Genomic DNA, 14,033 nt, shown 5'->3' on the forward strand with positions numbered 1-14,033 from the left:
TAAACAGGCGAGGGAGAAAAACGTAGGAGTGACCAAGAGGATTACCGACAGACGAGCAGCCCAGGAGGGGTGGACCAACAGCAAGAGGCCAAGCAAGAGGAGGTCCGACAAAGAGAAACAAGCAGCTTATCAGGAAAAACAGAAAAGACAGAGACACAAACCCAGGTACAGACACAGAAGAAGAGGAAGAAGACCAAGATCTTCACAGAGAAATAGAAGGTAAAACTGATGAACAGAATATAGATAAAGCTTTAGCTGAAGAACAGATTAGATCATTAAAAGAATGGTTATCATTAGAATTTAATGCAATTAAAAGGAAAATGAAAAGAGCAGAAGATAAAATGCCAAGTTTAGAGCTGGTCATGACAATTAGGGAAAAGAGTAGAGAATGTGGAAGAGCGGGAAACGGCTGTAGAAATGAAAGTAAATGACTTAAGAGAAAAATTGGAAGAAAGTGACAAAAAAATTAAAGAGACACAAGAGTTGTTATCTCAGAAAATTGATATGTTGGAAAATTATAGTAGGCAAAACAACATAAAAATAGTGGGCCTGAAGGAGGGTGAAGAAGACACAGACATGAAGGAATTTATAAAAGGATGGATCCCAAAGATCCTGGGAATGACAGAAATGCAGGAAGAAATGGAAATAGAAAAGGCACACAGAGCACTAGCTCCAAAACCAAGGACACATCAAAAACCAACTTAGTAAAATTTTTGAGATACACGACAAGAGAAAATATACTGGAGCGGGCAAGGAATAAAGTTAGAGAAGATAATAAACCATTGGAATACAAGGGTCAAAATATTTTTTTTTTTACCCAGACTTAAGATTTGAACTCTTAAAGAGGAGGAAGGAATTTAATACAGCGAAAATGATTTTATAGAAAAAAGGTTACAAATTCATGTTAAGACTTCCAGCCGTGCTTAAAATATTTATACCCGGGGAGCAAAACAGATTGTTCTCAGATCCGGAGGAAGCACAAGAATTTGCAGAACGTTTGCAGGACAGAAGAGATGCAACAAGAATGAAGAACGGTGATAAAGTATTTATAAAGATGTAAAAACAATGAATATGTAAAGAACTAAAGAGGGAAAAGGGAAGGAAGGAAGGGGAGTTGTAAAAAAAAAAATAAAAGGGATAAAAAATAAAGGAGGAGTATAAAATCAGCTTATTTGAAGATGACATCATAGTATACCTAACAGAACCAAAGATATCAATAAAAGAATTACATTAGAAATTGAAGGAATATGGAGAAATATCAGGGTACAAGATCAATGCAAATAAAAGTGGTGATGCCAATAAGTAACACGGATTATACAGAATTTAAAAAGATAACACCATTTTAATGGCATGCACAAGCAATCCAATACCCAGGGATCAGGTTAGATAATAACTTAAGCCACTTGTACAAACTAAATTATAAGCCACTAATAAAGAAATTGCAGGAAGACTTAGAACATTGGAAAGAATTACTGCAAACGTTGATAGGGAGGGTAAACTGCATTAAAATCAACATGTTCCCAAGGATACAATAATTATTTCAAATGTTACCAATTCCCTTAACAGAATTTTTTTTTAAATGAACAAAAGAGAATAATAAGGAAATTCTTGTGGAAAGGGAGGAAACTGAGGGTAGCATTAGATAAATTAACAGAGAGGTTTAACTAAGGTGATTTGCAGTTACCAAATTTTAGAAATTATTATAGAGCAGCACAATTAAGGTATTTATCAGATTTTTACCAGACAAGGGAAAAATCAGACTAGACTAAGATAGAACCAGATAAAATAGGGGAAAACATATACTTTATAAGTGGGATGAAAAGCTGGTGCAATATAAAAACTCACCAGTACTGCATCATTTACTTAATATATGGAAGAAGATCCACTTAGAAAGGAAAAAAACAAATGATCAAATACCAAAATTACTATTGATGCAAAATCCGCTAATCCCTTTTACAATAGACAACCTTTCCTTTAGAGAATGGGAGAGAAAAGGGATCAAAAAAATTGTTTTTTGAGAAATAATTTATTAACATTTGAACTGTTGAAGTACAAATATGGAATAACCCATGTTACAATGTTTGCATATCATCAATTGAAATCTTATTTAAAGAATAAATTGGGAAACAAATTGAGATTACCTGAAGGAAGCAGCTTGTACCAGGAAAGTTTGATGAAGGAAAGGCAGTTTGTTGGATGAAAAACTAATAATTCAGTAAAATCCTGAACTGTAAGCAGATTATTGGTCTTATGCGCAGTTTGATAAAGTGATAGAAGATTCTGAACTATGGACAAGCACTTATTCAAAGGAAATGACAAATGCACTGTGATTTTTATAAATCATCTGGATGAAGCTGTGGAAGTATGAGTCAGTAAGATGACATGAAGGTTGGAGATGTTGTGGATAATGTTGTCGTAGTTTACCACAAGATATAGACAGGATGCCGGGTTGGGAGGAGAAACGGCAAATGGTGTTCAGTCCGGAGAAGTGTGAAGTGATGTATTTTAGAAGGTTGAACTTGAAGGTGGAATACATGGTTAATGGCAGGATTCTTAAGTGTGGAACTGTGGGTCCAAATCCATACAACTCTCAAGGTTGCTGAGGAGATTAATAGGGTAGTTAAGAAAGCGTATGGTGTGCTGGCCTTCATTAGTCAAGCGATTAAGTTCAAGAGTGAAGAGGTCATGTTGCAACTCTACAAATCTCTAGTGAGACCACACTTGGAATATTGTGTACTGTTCTAGTTGCCTCATTACAGGAAGGTTGTGGAAGGTATGGAGAGGGTGCACAGGAGATTTACCAGGATGTTGCCTGGATTGGAGGATGTGTTTTATGAGGTAAAGATAATAGAGCTAGGCTTTTCTCTTTGGAACAGACAGATGAGACGTGACTTAACAGAGGTCTACAAGATTGAGAGGTCGACAGCCAGCACCTTATCTCCATAGTAACACTAGCACATTCCAGAGGATATCTGTTAAAGGTGAGGGAGGAAATTTTAGGGGAGATATCAGGGGTGTTTTTTTTATATACATAGAGTTGTGGGTGCCTGGGAGTGGTGGTGGAGGCTGGCACATAAGTAGATTTAAAAAACTTTGACAGGTACATGGATGCAAGAATAATAAAGAGTATGAGTGTGAGATTGGGAAGGTTAATATTGTTGAGTAGGTTTATATAGGTCAGCACAACATTTTGGGCCGCTGTGCTATAATGTTCTCATCTATGTTCAGGAACTTTGGTTGGAGCCAGTCTACTATATTCATCAATGAGTTGGTTAACACTGGAGAACTGCATAGATCCAAGTTGCTAATGGCACAAGGTTTTAGAATGTGGTCAATGGAAAGAAAAGATTAAAATGAGAGTCTGTAATGGATTAAGTGTTTTGAAAAATTGCTAAATTCAATGCTGGGAAGTGAGGTTTACCCTGTTTACACCAGAGACTCGGGTGGTGGACATGGTCTGTCTACATAGACGTTAGCAAGGCCTTTGACAACATCCCTCATGGCAGGTCAGATCTCATAGGATCCAGAGTGATCTGGCCAATTGGATACATAAAGCACTATAAGAGATTGCAGACACTGGAATCTGAAGCCAAGCATGCTCTGCTGGATGAACTCAGCAATCGAGCAGCATCCGTGAGAGACTGTTTCAGGCCAAAGCTCTTCACCAGGACTGATGAACTTTTTCAGAGGGTGGAGGGGCGATGGGACAAACTGCCAGAGAAAGTGGTAGAAGTGGGGACATTCTAATATTGAAAAGACAGTAAGGCAGGCTATGGTTTGGAAAGGTTTAAAGGGATATGGCACTAACTTAGGTGGACAACTTGGTCAGCTTGGGTGAGTTAGGCCAAAGAGCTTGTTCCATTGAGGGCATTACACCCTTCAGCAACTGAGCACTATGTCTGGATTACCTCCTCCCATTATGCAAGAGCCTGGTGCATTTTAGATGACCTTGGTGATTTCTTCACTTTTAAAGACACTAAATCCTTTCACATAGTATTTCTCTCTTATCTTTATAATTTCAATACTTCATACTTCACTGGCCCGCATCCACAACATAAAAAGTATTCATTTATAACCAAATGCAGATCTTCACCCACAGTGTTGGGATATTATTTTGATTTGTTATGGGTCCTGCTTTCACTTTAATTATCATTTTTCCCTATCCATTTGATGAAACATCTTGTGGTTTTCCTTTTTAATTCTACTCACTTCAAACATCTACTTAACAGAGATTTGGAGGAATTTATTTAGCCAGAGGGAGGTGAATCTGTGGAATTTGTTGCCACAGGTGGTTGTGGAGGCTGGGTCATTGGGTTTATTTAAGGTAGAGATTGATAGGTTCTTGATTAGCCCGAGCATCAAAGGTTACGGGGAGAAGGCCAGGCAGTGAGGAAATGGATCAGTTTGTAGCGGCAACCTGCAATAACACACACAACCAGACGGGTTGAGCTTGGTGAGCAGACTAGTTTATTGCAGGCTGCTGGGCTGCACTTGTACTCCCAGCCCAGACCTGGCTGAGAACCGCCCTGGAGGGCACTGACGTTATCCGGGCGTCACGTAGTCCCCAAGCGCAGGTTTCTGAGCCCCGAGCTGGAAGGAAGGGAAACCCCCAACTGTGCCATTTTGGCCGGCTGCCCCGCCATGTGGCTTACAAGTGGGGCCAGTTCACCTGCCTTGTGGTGAGCCGCCACACAGCCCCCCCCCCTCCACAGAACCGGTGCCAATGTCCTTTTTTGCCAGACGGCCTCGCTTCTTGGGCTGGGCAACGACTATGGGCTCAGTGGGATCGACGTGCGCTGGCTTCAGCCTGTCCATAGTAAACAGCTCATGTCTGGCGCCCAAGTTCAGCATGAACGTCGAGCCGGAATGCTGTATAACCCTGTACGGCTCCTCATACGGACACTGCAGAGGTGCCACGGTCAGGCCCCACCAAACGAAAACTAACTCCGTGGAAACCAGCTCGCCAGGAATGTGAGTCGGGCGGGTGCCATGCCTGGGTAGTGGTGGGGGTTCGAAGGAGTCCAAACATGCCCTGAGGTGAGGAAGTAGTTCATGCGGCAACCACTGGGGATTGTGAGGTGCATTGACAAACTCACCAGGTAGTGCCAGTGGCGCACCGTAGACCAGCTCAGCTGATGACACCTGCAGATCTTCCTTGGGAGTGGAGCAGATGCCCAGGAACACCCAAGGCAGTTCGTCTGTCCATTCGGGATCAGTGAGGCGGGCCATGAGTGCCAACTTAAGGTGGCAGTGCAGACATTCGACCAGTCCATTGGCCTGCGGGTGGTAGGCTGTGGTGCAGTGTAGCTGTATCGCCCAACCTGTTGGCGAGCTGTGCCCAAAGTGCAGATGTGAACTGGGCACCCAATCGCTGGTGAGTTGAGCTGGGACACCAAACAGGGCGACCCAACCATGCAACAGGGCTCAGGAGCAGGAGTCGGTGGAGGAGTCTGGCATCGGGATTGACTCGGGCCAGCGAGTGGTGCGGTCCACCACCGTAAACAGGTAATAGTTGCCCTGGGAAACAGGTAATAGTTGCCCTGGGAAACAGGTAATAGTTGCCCTGGGAAACAGGTAAGGGCCCAAAGATGTCCACGTGAATGTGGCTGAACCGTTCCCGGACATGCTCAAACTCCTGTACGGGCGCCCTGGTGTGCCTGTGCACCTTGGATGTCTGGCAATGGGTGCATGTTCTGCCCCCCCCCCCCCCCAGTGATATGCTTCCGCAGCCCATGCCATACAAAACGTTCTGCCATTATCCGGACATTGGACCTGATGGACGGATGTGAAAGGTTGTGGATGTAACGGAAGACCTGCCTGCGCCATTTCTGCGAAAGCACTGGCCGTAGGGTGCCCAAGGAGATATCGTACAGAATAGTGCCTTCACCACTCAGAGTCAGGAGGTCTCAGAACCATAGGCTGGTGATGGCGATCTTGAAGACCCTCATCTCCTCATCAGCTTCCTGGTCCCAGGCGAGCTGGTCAAAGTCGATGCCGGGCATCAGCGTGCAAATGGCCGGTCGCAAGAGTACATCGGCAACCACATTGTCCTTTCCCGCCTTGTGCCGAATGTCGGTGGTAAACTCCGACACGAAGGAGAGGTGATGCTCCTGGCAGGCCGACCAGGGATCCTTTGCCATCGTGAGCACCTGGGTGAGGGGTTTGTGGTTGGTGAAGATGTTAAAAGTCCTCCCCTCCAAAAAATAGCGGAAATGCCGCACCCATTAACCCGCGTTCAAAGGCACTATACTTGCGTTTCGGCAGGCGGCTGAAGACTGCCAGCGGCTTCCAATGTCCATTCACCTGTTGCTCCAGGACGACACTGACGGCTGCAGTAGAGGCAACGACAAAGAGTGCCATGTGCAGGTCGGTGTGCGGGTGGGTGAGCATGGCGGCTTTCGCGAGGGCGACCTTGGTGGCCTCGAATGCAGTACAGGCTTCTGGGTTAAAAGCGAGCCTCTTGTGTTTGGCTGTGATGAGGGCGAACAGTGGCTACATGATGCGTGCAGCTCCCGGGATGAAGCGGTTATAAAAGTTGACCATACCCATGAACTCCTGCAGCCCCTTGAGGCTGTTCGGGCGTGAGAACTCCCTGATGGCGGCAACCTTCGCAGCGGCGGGCATGGCTCCTTCAGCCATGATGTTATGGCCCAGGAACTGCATGGACTCTTTCCCGAACTGGCACTTGGCCGGGTTGATGGTAAGGCCAAAGTCGGCCAGCCGGGAGAAAAGGGCACATAGGTGGGCCTTGTGTTGCGCCCGGTCCAAATAAAGACCAAATCCAAATCCCTCCCCACAGAGTCCATGAGGCGCTGGAAGGTCTGAGCGGCGTTCTTGAGCCCGAACGCCATGTGCAGGAATTCGAACAGGCCAAAAGGGGTGATGATGGCCGTCTTGGGTATGTCCTCAGGGTGCACCAGGATCTGGTGATATCCGCACACCAGGTCAACCTTGGAGAAAGCCCTCACACCATGCAGCTTGGCTGTAAAGTCCTGGATGTGAGGGATGGGGTAATGGTCAGGAACGGTTGCCTTGATCAGACATCGATAATCTCTGCAGGGACGCCAGCCGCCGGAGGCTTTCGGGACCAGGTGGAGCGGTGAGACTCATGGGCTGTCGGACTGCCGAATGATCCCCAGGTCCAACAGGTGCGAACACTCTTCCTTCACTACCTGGAGCTTGTCAGGTGGGAGCCAGCGTGCCATGCGTGAACCGGTGGGCCCTGGGTCGGGATATGGTGGAACACCCCATGGCGTGGCGAGGCAGCGGAGAACTGTGGCTTGAGGAGTGTCGGGAACTCAACCAGGATCTGCTGGAACTCATCTCTGGACGTGCTGATCATGGCAATCTGTGGTTGCTCTGAGCAGGAGGCGTCAAGGCCAACGGCATGGAAGGTACGGGCATCCACCAGGCACCTAAAGGCTGGAAAGGGGTACTGATGGTAGTGATCAGCCATGATCTGTAAAATGGCGGTGCTGGCTCGACGGGCCGAAGGGCCTACTCCAGCTCCTATTGTCTAAATGTCCACCAGAAGCCCGTGTGCGAGGAGGAAGTCTGCACCCAGGATGGCAGTTGGGAGGAATGAGATGGTGAACCTCCACGCGAAATTCTGTTGGCCGATCTGGAAGTGGACTGTCTTGTTTCATATGCCCGGATTGCCATTGTGTTGGCCGCACGGAGGGGAGGTCTACGAAATCGGTTCCTGGATTTGATGGCCGTGGCCGGTATGACGCTGATCTGGGCTCCAGTGTCAACGAGGAACCGGCGGCCACAGACTGAGTCCCGCAGGTAGAGAAGGCTGTGTCCTTGGCCAGCTGCTGCAGCCATTAACAGCGGCCAGCTGGTCATTTCCCTGGAACGAGCAGGGCTGACGACACTTCCAAGCCATGGCTACCCAGCGCTGTTGGTAGAAGCAGTGGCCTGAAGCGAATGCTGTGACCTTGGTTATGCTCTTGGGGGTCCTTGCAGGGGCTGGGTGCTCTATCGCAGCGCTAGGGGCGGGCTTGGCATGGTTGTGTCCGTGCCTCGTGACCTGCTGGACCACTGATCCTTCCAAGAATCGTGCAAGCCATAGATCTTGGGCCTTCTGGGAGACCTTCCTCGGGTCAGTGAAGCTCTCCTGAACCAGCAGCGGGTGGATGTCCCCGAGCATATGTTCGAGGAAGATGCACTTGAAAAGTGGGCAGTTGATGTCCTCACCCATGAGCACACGCTTATTGTCCATCAGGGACCTGTCCCCCAGGGCATCGAGGTACAGCATCTGAGTGGCACGCTGGTGTCTGGATAGTCCGAGGGACCTGGTAAGCACTTGCTTGATGGTCTCATACTTGTCCTTGGCGGGTGGGTGCTGAACAAGGTGCAGCACGTGTCTGCCTGTGGCCTGGTCCAGGGCAGCGACCACATGGTAGAATTTGGTCGTGTCAGACAAAATCTGATGGAGGTGAAACTGGGCCTCCGCGTGGATGAACCAGGTCTCCGGCTCCTGAACCCCGAATTCAGGCAGTTTCACGGCTATAGCACTGATCCCAGGCTTGCTCATGATGGGTTCAAAGACGTTTCAACCAGTCGGGGTCACCAATTGTAGCAGTGGATACACTGCTCCTGCAATTAACACACGCAACCAAACGGGTTGAGCTCAGTGAGCAGACTAGTTTATTGCAGGCTACTGGGCTGCACTTATACTCCCAGTCCGGACCTGTCTGAGAACCGCGCTGGAGGGCGCTGATGTCATCCGGGCGTCACGTGGTCCCCAAGCATGGGTTTCAGAGCCCCGAGCTGAAAGGGAAACCTCCGACGGCGCCATTTTGGCCAGCTGCCCCGCCGCATAGTTTACAAACGGGGCTGGTTTGCCTGCCTTGTGATAAACCGCCACAAGTTCATGATTAAATGGCAGACTTGATGGGCAGAATAGTGTACTTATTCTCCTATGACATGGTTTTGAAATTATTCAGCATCAAGTTCAAGTAGGTTGCTGAATCTTTTCAAGCCTATAACTGGGAGATCTGTAACACCTTGGGGCAGTAAGAGATCAGGAGCTTGGGCGATAAATGACTGGTGTACCTGGTAGAATGTGCAGTAGGAACCACGTTTGAACAGTACATAGTGTGTTGAGGCTCCAAACATTGCAGATATTGGAATCTGGAGCAAAAGAAAACCACTGGAAGGATGCCACGGACCAAGCAACATCTGTGGAGGCAGACAGACAGATGATGTTTTGGGCCGAGACCTTGCATCAGGGCCGACACTGCCTGAGCTACCGAGTTCCTCCAGCAGTTTGTTTCTTTGTTTAGTGCAGGATATCCAAACAGTGGGTTCCACTAAAAAGGAACACAGGTGCCCCATCAGTGTCACGTTACCTGAAAAATGTGAAGGCAGAGAAACTGACAGTAGCTAAGTGGCCAGCCACTGTTAAACAATCAAGTGAGCAAATAAGATGTTTAAAAATTCTGACAAATAGTTGGTAGAGACTGCTTGCAGAATCAGCACTTTGTGCTGAACTGTGTGTATCTTCTTGTATGGTTGGAAACAATATAATCACTTTGCTCCATGGAGATTCAATGTGTAGATCCTTGTTTGTTGTGCGTTGACACTGCTGCTCAAACTCCCACAGGGCTACACAAAGTACTGCTACACCGCAGGGATAGACAGGAAAAACGTGCATGTTTAGTAGTGGAGCAAGTCATAAACACCACATTGCACATGAACAGACCTATATCATAAGATTCAATTAATAATATGGACCTCATATCAACAAAAATCTTTCCTATGTCCATCGAGTGTCCATGGATCTCATTACTTCCTGACATTGTAGCCACCAACAACCCATGTTGTTCAGTGGTGAGCCTAAGCTCAAGGTATCCAACCCCTAGTCCTCAATCCTGAAGCCATTTGCACTTAAGATCTTTCAGGAGGCCTATTCACCATTACACCTCCACGAATTGGACCAAATCCTTGGTTTCAAGAGGCCAGTTGTCAGCAGCCTTGGGCTAGCAAGAGACGATTGCTTGCCAAGCCTGAACCAGATAGAGCCTGCCATGGCAGACATAATTTTCTGTATGCACTCCCCTCAGTAATCCTACTAAGTTTCTCCAGCATTTGTGTGCTTTTTCACACCACTCTCATCCCCACCTCCACTGATTAAAATCCATAACCCACTCACCTCTTTTCCCAAATCTCCAATCCCACTGACCTGCCTTCACATATCCTCAACCCCACCAATCCACATCGCCCACATCCACTGACCTACTTTCTCCCCAAATCTCCAAACCCTCTCCCTTTGTTCACATCCCATCACAACCAATTATGCCCAATCCCACTGACCCAAATCTTCCCTATCTACCCTCAATCTGACACCAGACTGGGAACAGCAGCTGGATATTTGGCTACATTCAGTACCACAGACAACTGCTGTTTACTTGTGTATCAGGTATTAGCAGAGCATGTGGACTTGTGCTAAATCCACCACCCCTACATCAACATAGGACAAGGTTCAAATACCTGGAAGACATGAACTGCAAAACCCAAATTGATTCTTCTTAAGTTAACAAGTTCATTGTTAGCATTTTAATCACATCACATCAGAGATATTCATTGTTGCTACTCCATTTGTAACTTGCTGAGAGACATACAACACAGAACAGGCAGTTCGGCCCAGCCCGTGCATACCAACCAAGTTGGCATTCTGGAGTAGTTCCATTTGCTTGCATTTGGCCTGTACATTCTCGCCTGTTAAATGGACTCACCACTGAAGGCATTATAATGCGTTAACAGAGCCAGGAATTAATTTTCACAAAAAAACAATCCTGTCAAGATATTACAAAAATACATTTAAAATAGAAAAATACAAACTGGATTATTCCAATGAATATTATTCCAATCTGGTGGCATCCATCAATGTGATTGCACCTGCTTGAAATAAACACCTCTCCAGATCTTTACCCAGATATAGATCCACTTGTCAAAACTGGTAGAGTCTTGCAGCAGAAGGACCAAAGCCAAAGCCTCACAGAACCAGGAGTAACACACAGAACCTGAACTGAACCAGGAGTAACCCTCAAAACCAAGAGTAACAATCAGAAACAGGAGCAAGACCCAGAGCCCCACAGAATCAGGAGTGACAGCTCACAAAACAAGAAGGAATATTCAAAGTACCAGGACTAATACCCAGAGCCAAGTTTAGATGGATCAATACTAATTCATCCACCTATGTTTTCCCTATTTCCTTACAATATGGAAAGCAATCCATCAAAGCATTGACAGGACACAGAGCAATTCCTTGCTCCCTTTAATTTTCCCTGGAGCTCATTCTCCCCACATCCCCTCAACTCTCCCCATATCCCCATGGTTTGAAACAAACCCTAAACCCTACAATGGGATGAGCTTCCATCACCAATGACTAACTCTGAAGAGTAGGAGGGCGTGGACACTTTGTGTAAGTGGGCTCAGTCTGTAGTGCTTCTGAGAAATTGTGTGCTGTGCAGAGGGGCAAGTTTCACCCAGGACTGTTGGGTTACAAAGTTTAGTGTTACAGGGCTGACTACATGAAATAATCACCTGATACAAGCTGATAGTTCTGCCCAGAGAAGGGCTGATCACAACTAAAACATCAGTATTAAGCTCATGGAAAACCCATTCAACATGGATTCTACCTTTGTGCAGTTGATGTGAATCCATGGAGAAGGGAATATTGGGTCAGATATGGTCTGATTGCGATCAGCCACTTCCAATCTGCACATTTAACTGCAGTCTAGATTCTCAATGAGATCCTGTGGGCTTCTCTATCATTTGATGTTTCACCAGTAAAATCCCATGCTTTTCAGCACAGGGAATAATCCTGCTTTTTCACACAAAGAGTTGCTGTATCAAATCCTTAAATAGTTTCCTAGTCCTCTCAAGCCTTTCATAATTTCAATTTAAAGGCTTTTAAATTTAATTTGAACCCAAACCCCTCAGCCATATATTACAAAGACCTTTGACGTATCCTCAGTGAACACTGTATTGTCCGTGCTTTCTATAAGAATATGTTTGTCATCCAGGTTTAGCATGGGAGTCACACACACCCCTTGCTGAACTTTGAGGGCCTGCGGCAAGCTGTTGAGACTGAAGTTCAGGTCTTTAAAGACATGAAGCATGAAGACTCCAAGAACAATGGTTCCAAAGCCAGTAATGGTGCCCACAATGTCCACTGCAGACATGCTGTACCACTCTTTGAAGAGGATTACAGAAGTGGTGATCACCACAGAAGTGAAGAACACATAATAAATGGGGTAGACCACTGATGTGTTGAAAACGTCCAGGGATTTGTTCAGGTAGTTGACCTGGGTGATGATGGAGACCAGCAGGGAGAGGATAAGAATCCACATTAATGGGTGCTTGTACACTGGCAGGTTGGCCAAACACCCTCTGATGGCAATGTCGATCCCCTTCACAGAGGACACAGAGAAGGCACCAATGAGGGAGCAGATGGAAATGTAGACCAGGACGTTGGTATGTCCCTGCCTGGGGGCAGCGTAGAAGATGAGGAGGAGCACTGCAATCAGTAGGAGGCATGCAAACACCAGAAACCCTGCAAAACAAATGTTTAAAACACTTTTCAATCTTTCCGGTAAGAGCCTTCACATTCTATGCACCCAACCTCCCTTGAAACCTGACCAGGAGTTCCTCTGCTTCTGCTCATTGAGCCCAGATCTGCAGGAATGAATCTTCACCTTTCGGCACTGCAGAATGTGCAACAGGCAGATTAGGACTGGTGTCCATTTTGGGTGTGGTTAAAGTCATATAATTATTAGTTGAATTATCCAGGAAAGTGAGCTCAGATCCTATTTCTCCAGCACAGTTGTGTACTGCACATGACCCAGGATCTGCAGACTTTCTTGTTCCACTCTGGTCCCACTACATAGCCTGATTATCCAAATTCAGTTTTCTTATCATCTTGGTTTAAAAATTTGTTTCATTGTCATAGACAGCAAAGTTGTCATATTTGTTATAAAATGCAATTGGTTCAATAAATCCCTTTGCAGGGAGAAATCTGTCTGTTCTGCAACTCCAGATCCACACTAGAGTGAGACTCACAACTGCCCAACATAACACTCAAATTGAAGTTTATAGATTCTTACTTTGTACATTATTGATTGGTGAATTTTTTTGAATTGCACAGTTTGTTACATTTCTCTCTTTTGTATTCATATCTTTTCTTGAGTATGGGTTTTTGCACCACCAATAAGTAAAAATTCTGCCTAGTCCACAGGAAATAGAATCTCAGGGTTGTATGTTGTCTGAATTTGAACTTTGAAATTGCTCCCATCAGTTTCGGGAGCTTGCTCAGGTAGAGAAGATTGGACAAGCTACAACAGTGAGGCCGAATAAAACCACATCCTTAAGATGAACATTTTCAAAGTAAATGACACAGCATTCTGTCCCCGAACTGACCTGGGTCTTTAAGCTTCTGTGCCATTTCTTCCAGGGTTTTAACCTCCTCCTCTTGTGGAGCATGGATCACCATTATGGTTGATCCTAGAATGCAGATAACACAGCCCAGCTTCCCCAACAGGTTGAGGCGTTCCTGCAGGAGATAGGAAGACAGTATGGCACTGCATTGGGGGAGGAGAAAGGAGGAAAAGAATAGGCTGAGCTTTGTGAACAAACATCAATCAGTCCAACGTGTTGCAGTGGAGATGAAACTGGAGGGAAATAATCAAACCATCCTCCAGAGTCAGCTCTACCCACTGGTGATTCCTCCTGCCCCTTTCAACCCTAAGTCCCAGCCCACCAAGTCTGTGCCCACCATTGCATCCACTTATACCAATCCAGCACATTTCATTTTTTTTCTTCCTCTAGTCCCGCCAAGATTCCACACCTCACTGAGGCACAAGGGACTCTATCCTACTGACCCACACAGCTTTGAGATGTGGGAGGAAACCAGAGCACCCAGGAGAAATCCAGTTAGTCATGAGAATATGCAACCTGCATTCACACACGCAGCTCCACCAGGTCACCACAGCTGTGAGGCAGCAGCAGTACCCATAGTGTAACTG

The 14,033-nt window shown here is 46.2% G+C and overlaps 1 protein-coding gene and 1 long non-coding RNA gene across 5 annotated transcripts in view; one reads left to right on the forward strand and one right to left on the reverse strand.

Moving 5' to 3' along the window:
* Nucleotides 1-6: 6 nt before the first annotated feature.
* On the forward strand, nt 7-13,026 carry LOC138743105 (uncharacterized). 2 transcript variants are annotated; one of them, XR_011344658.1, is made up of 2 exons: nt 7-219; nt 12,387-13,026. It is a non-coding gene; the product is annotated as an uncharacterized lncRNA (long non-coding RNA). The 2 variants fall into 2 exon arrangements; XR_011344659.1 differs by having other exon boundaries at nt 12,431-13,026.
* LOC138743103 (magnesium transporter NIPA2-like) overlaps nt 10,530-14,033 on the reverse strand; it is a 20,485-nt gene continuing 16,981 nt past the window's right edge. For all 3 annotated transcript variants that reach the window (XM_069897940.1, XM_069897939.1, XM_069897938.1), the window contains 2 exons: nt 13,429-13,589; nt 10,530-12,565 (listed from right to left, as the gene is read on the reverse strand). In XM_069897940.1, coding sequence (XP_069754041.1) covers nt 11,949-12,565; nt 13,429-13,589 — 778 coding nt within the window. In that variant the 3' untranslated portion in view covers nt 10,530-11,948. The remainder of the gene's footprint in view (nt 12,566-13,428; nt 13,590-14,033) is intronic.

This window comes from Narcine bancroftii, chromosome 9, assembly GCF_036971445.1.
Source record: "Narcine bancroftii isolate sNarBan1 chromosome 9, sNarBan1.hap1, whole genome shotgun sequence".
NCBI lineage: Eukaryota > Metazoa > Chordata > Chondrichthyes > Torpediniformes > Narcinidae > Narcine > Narcine bancroftii.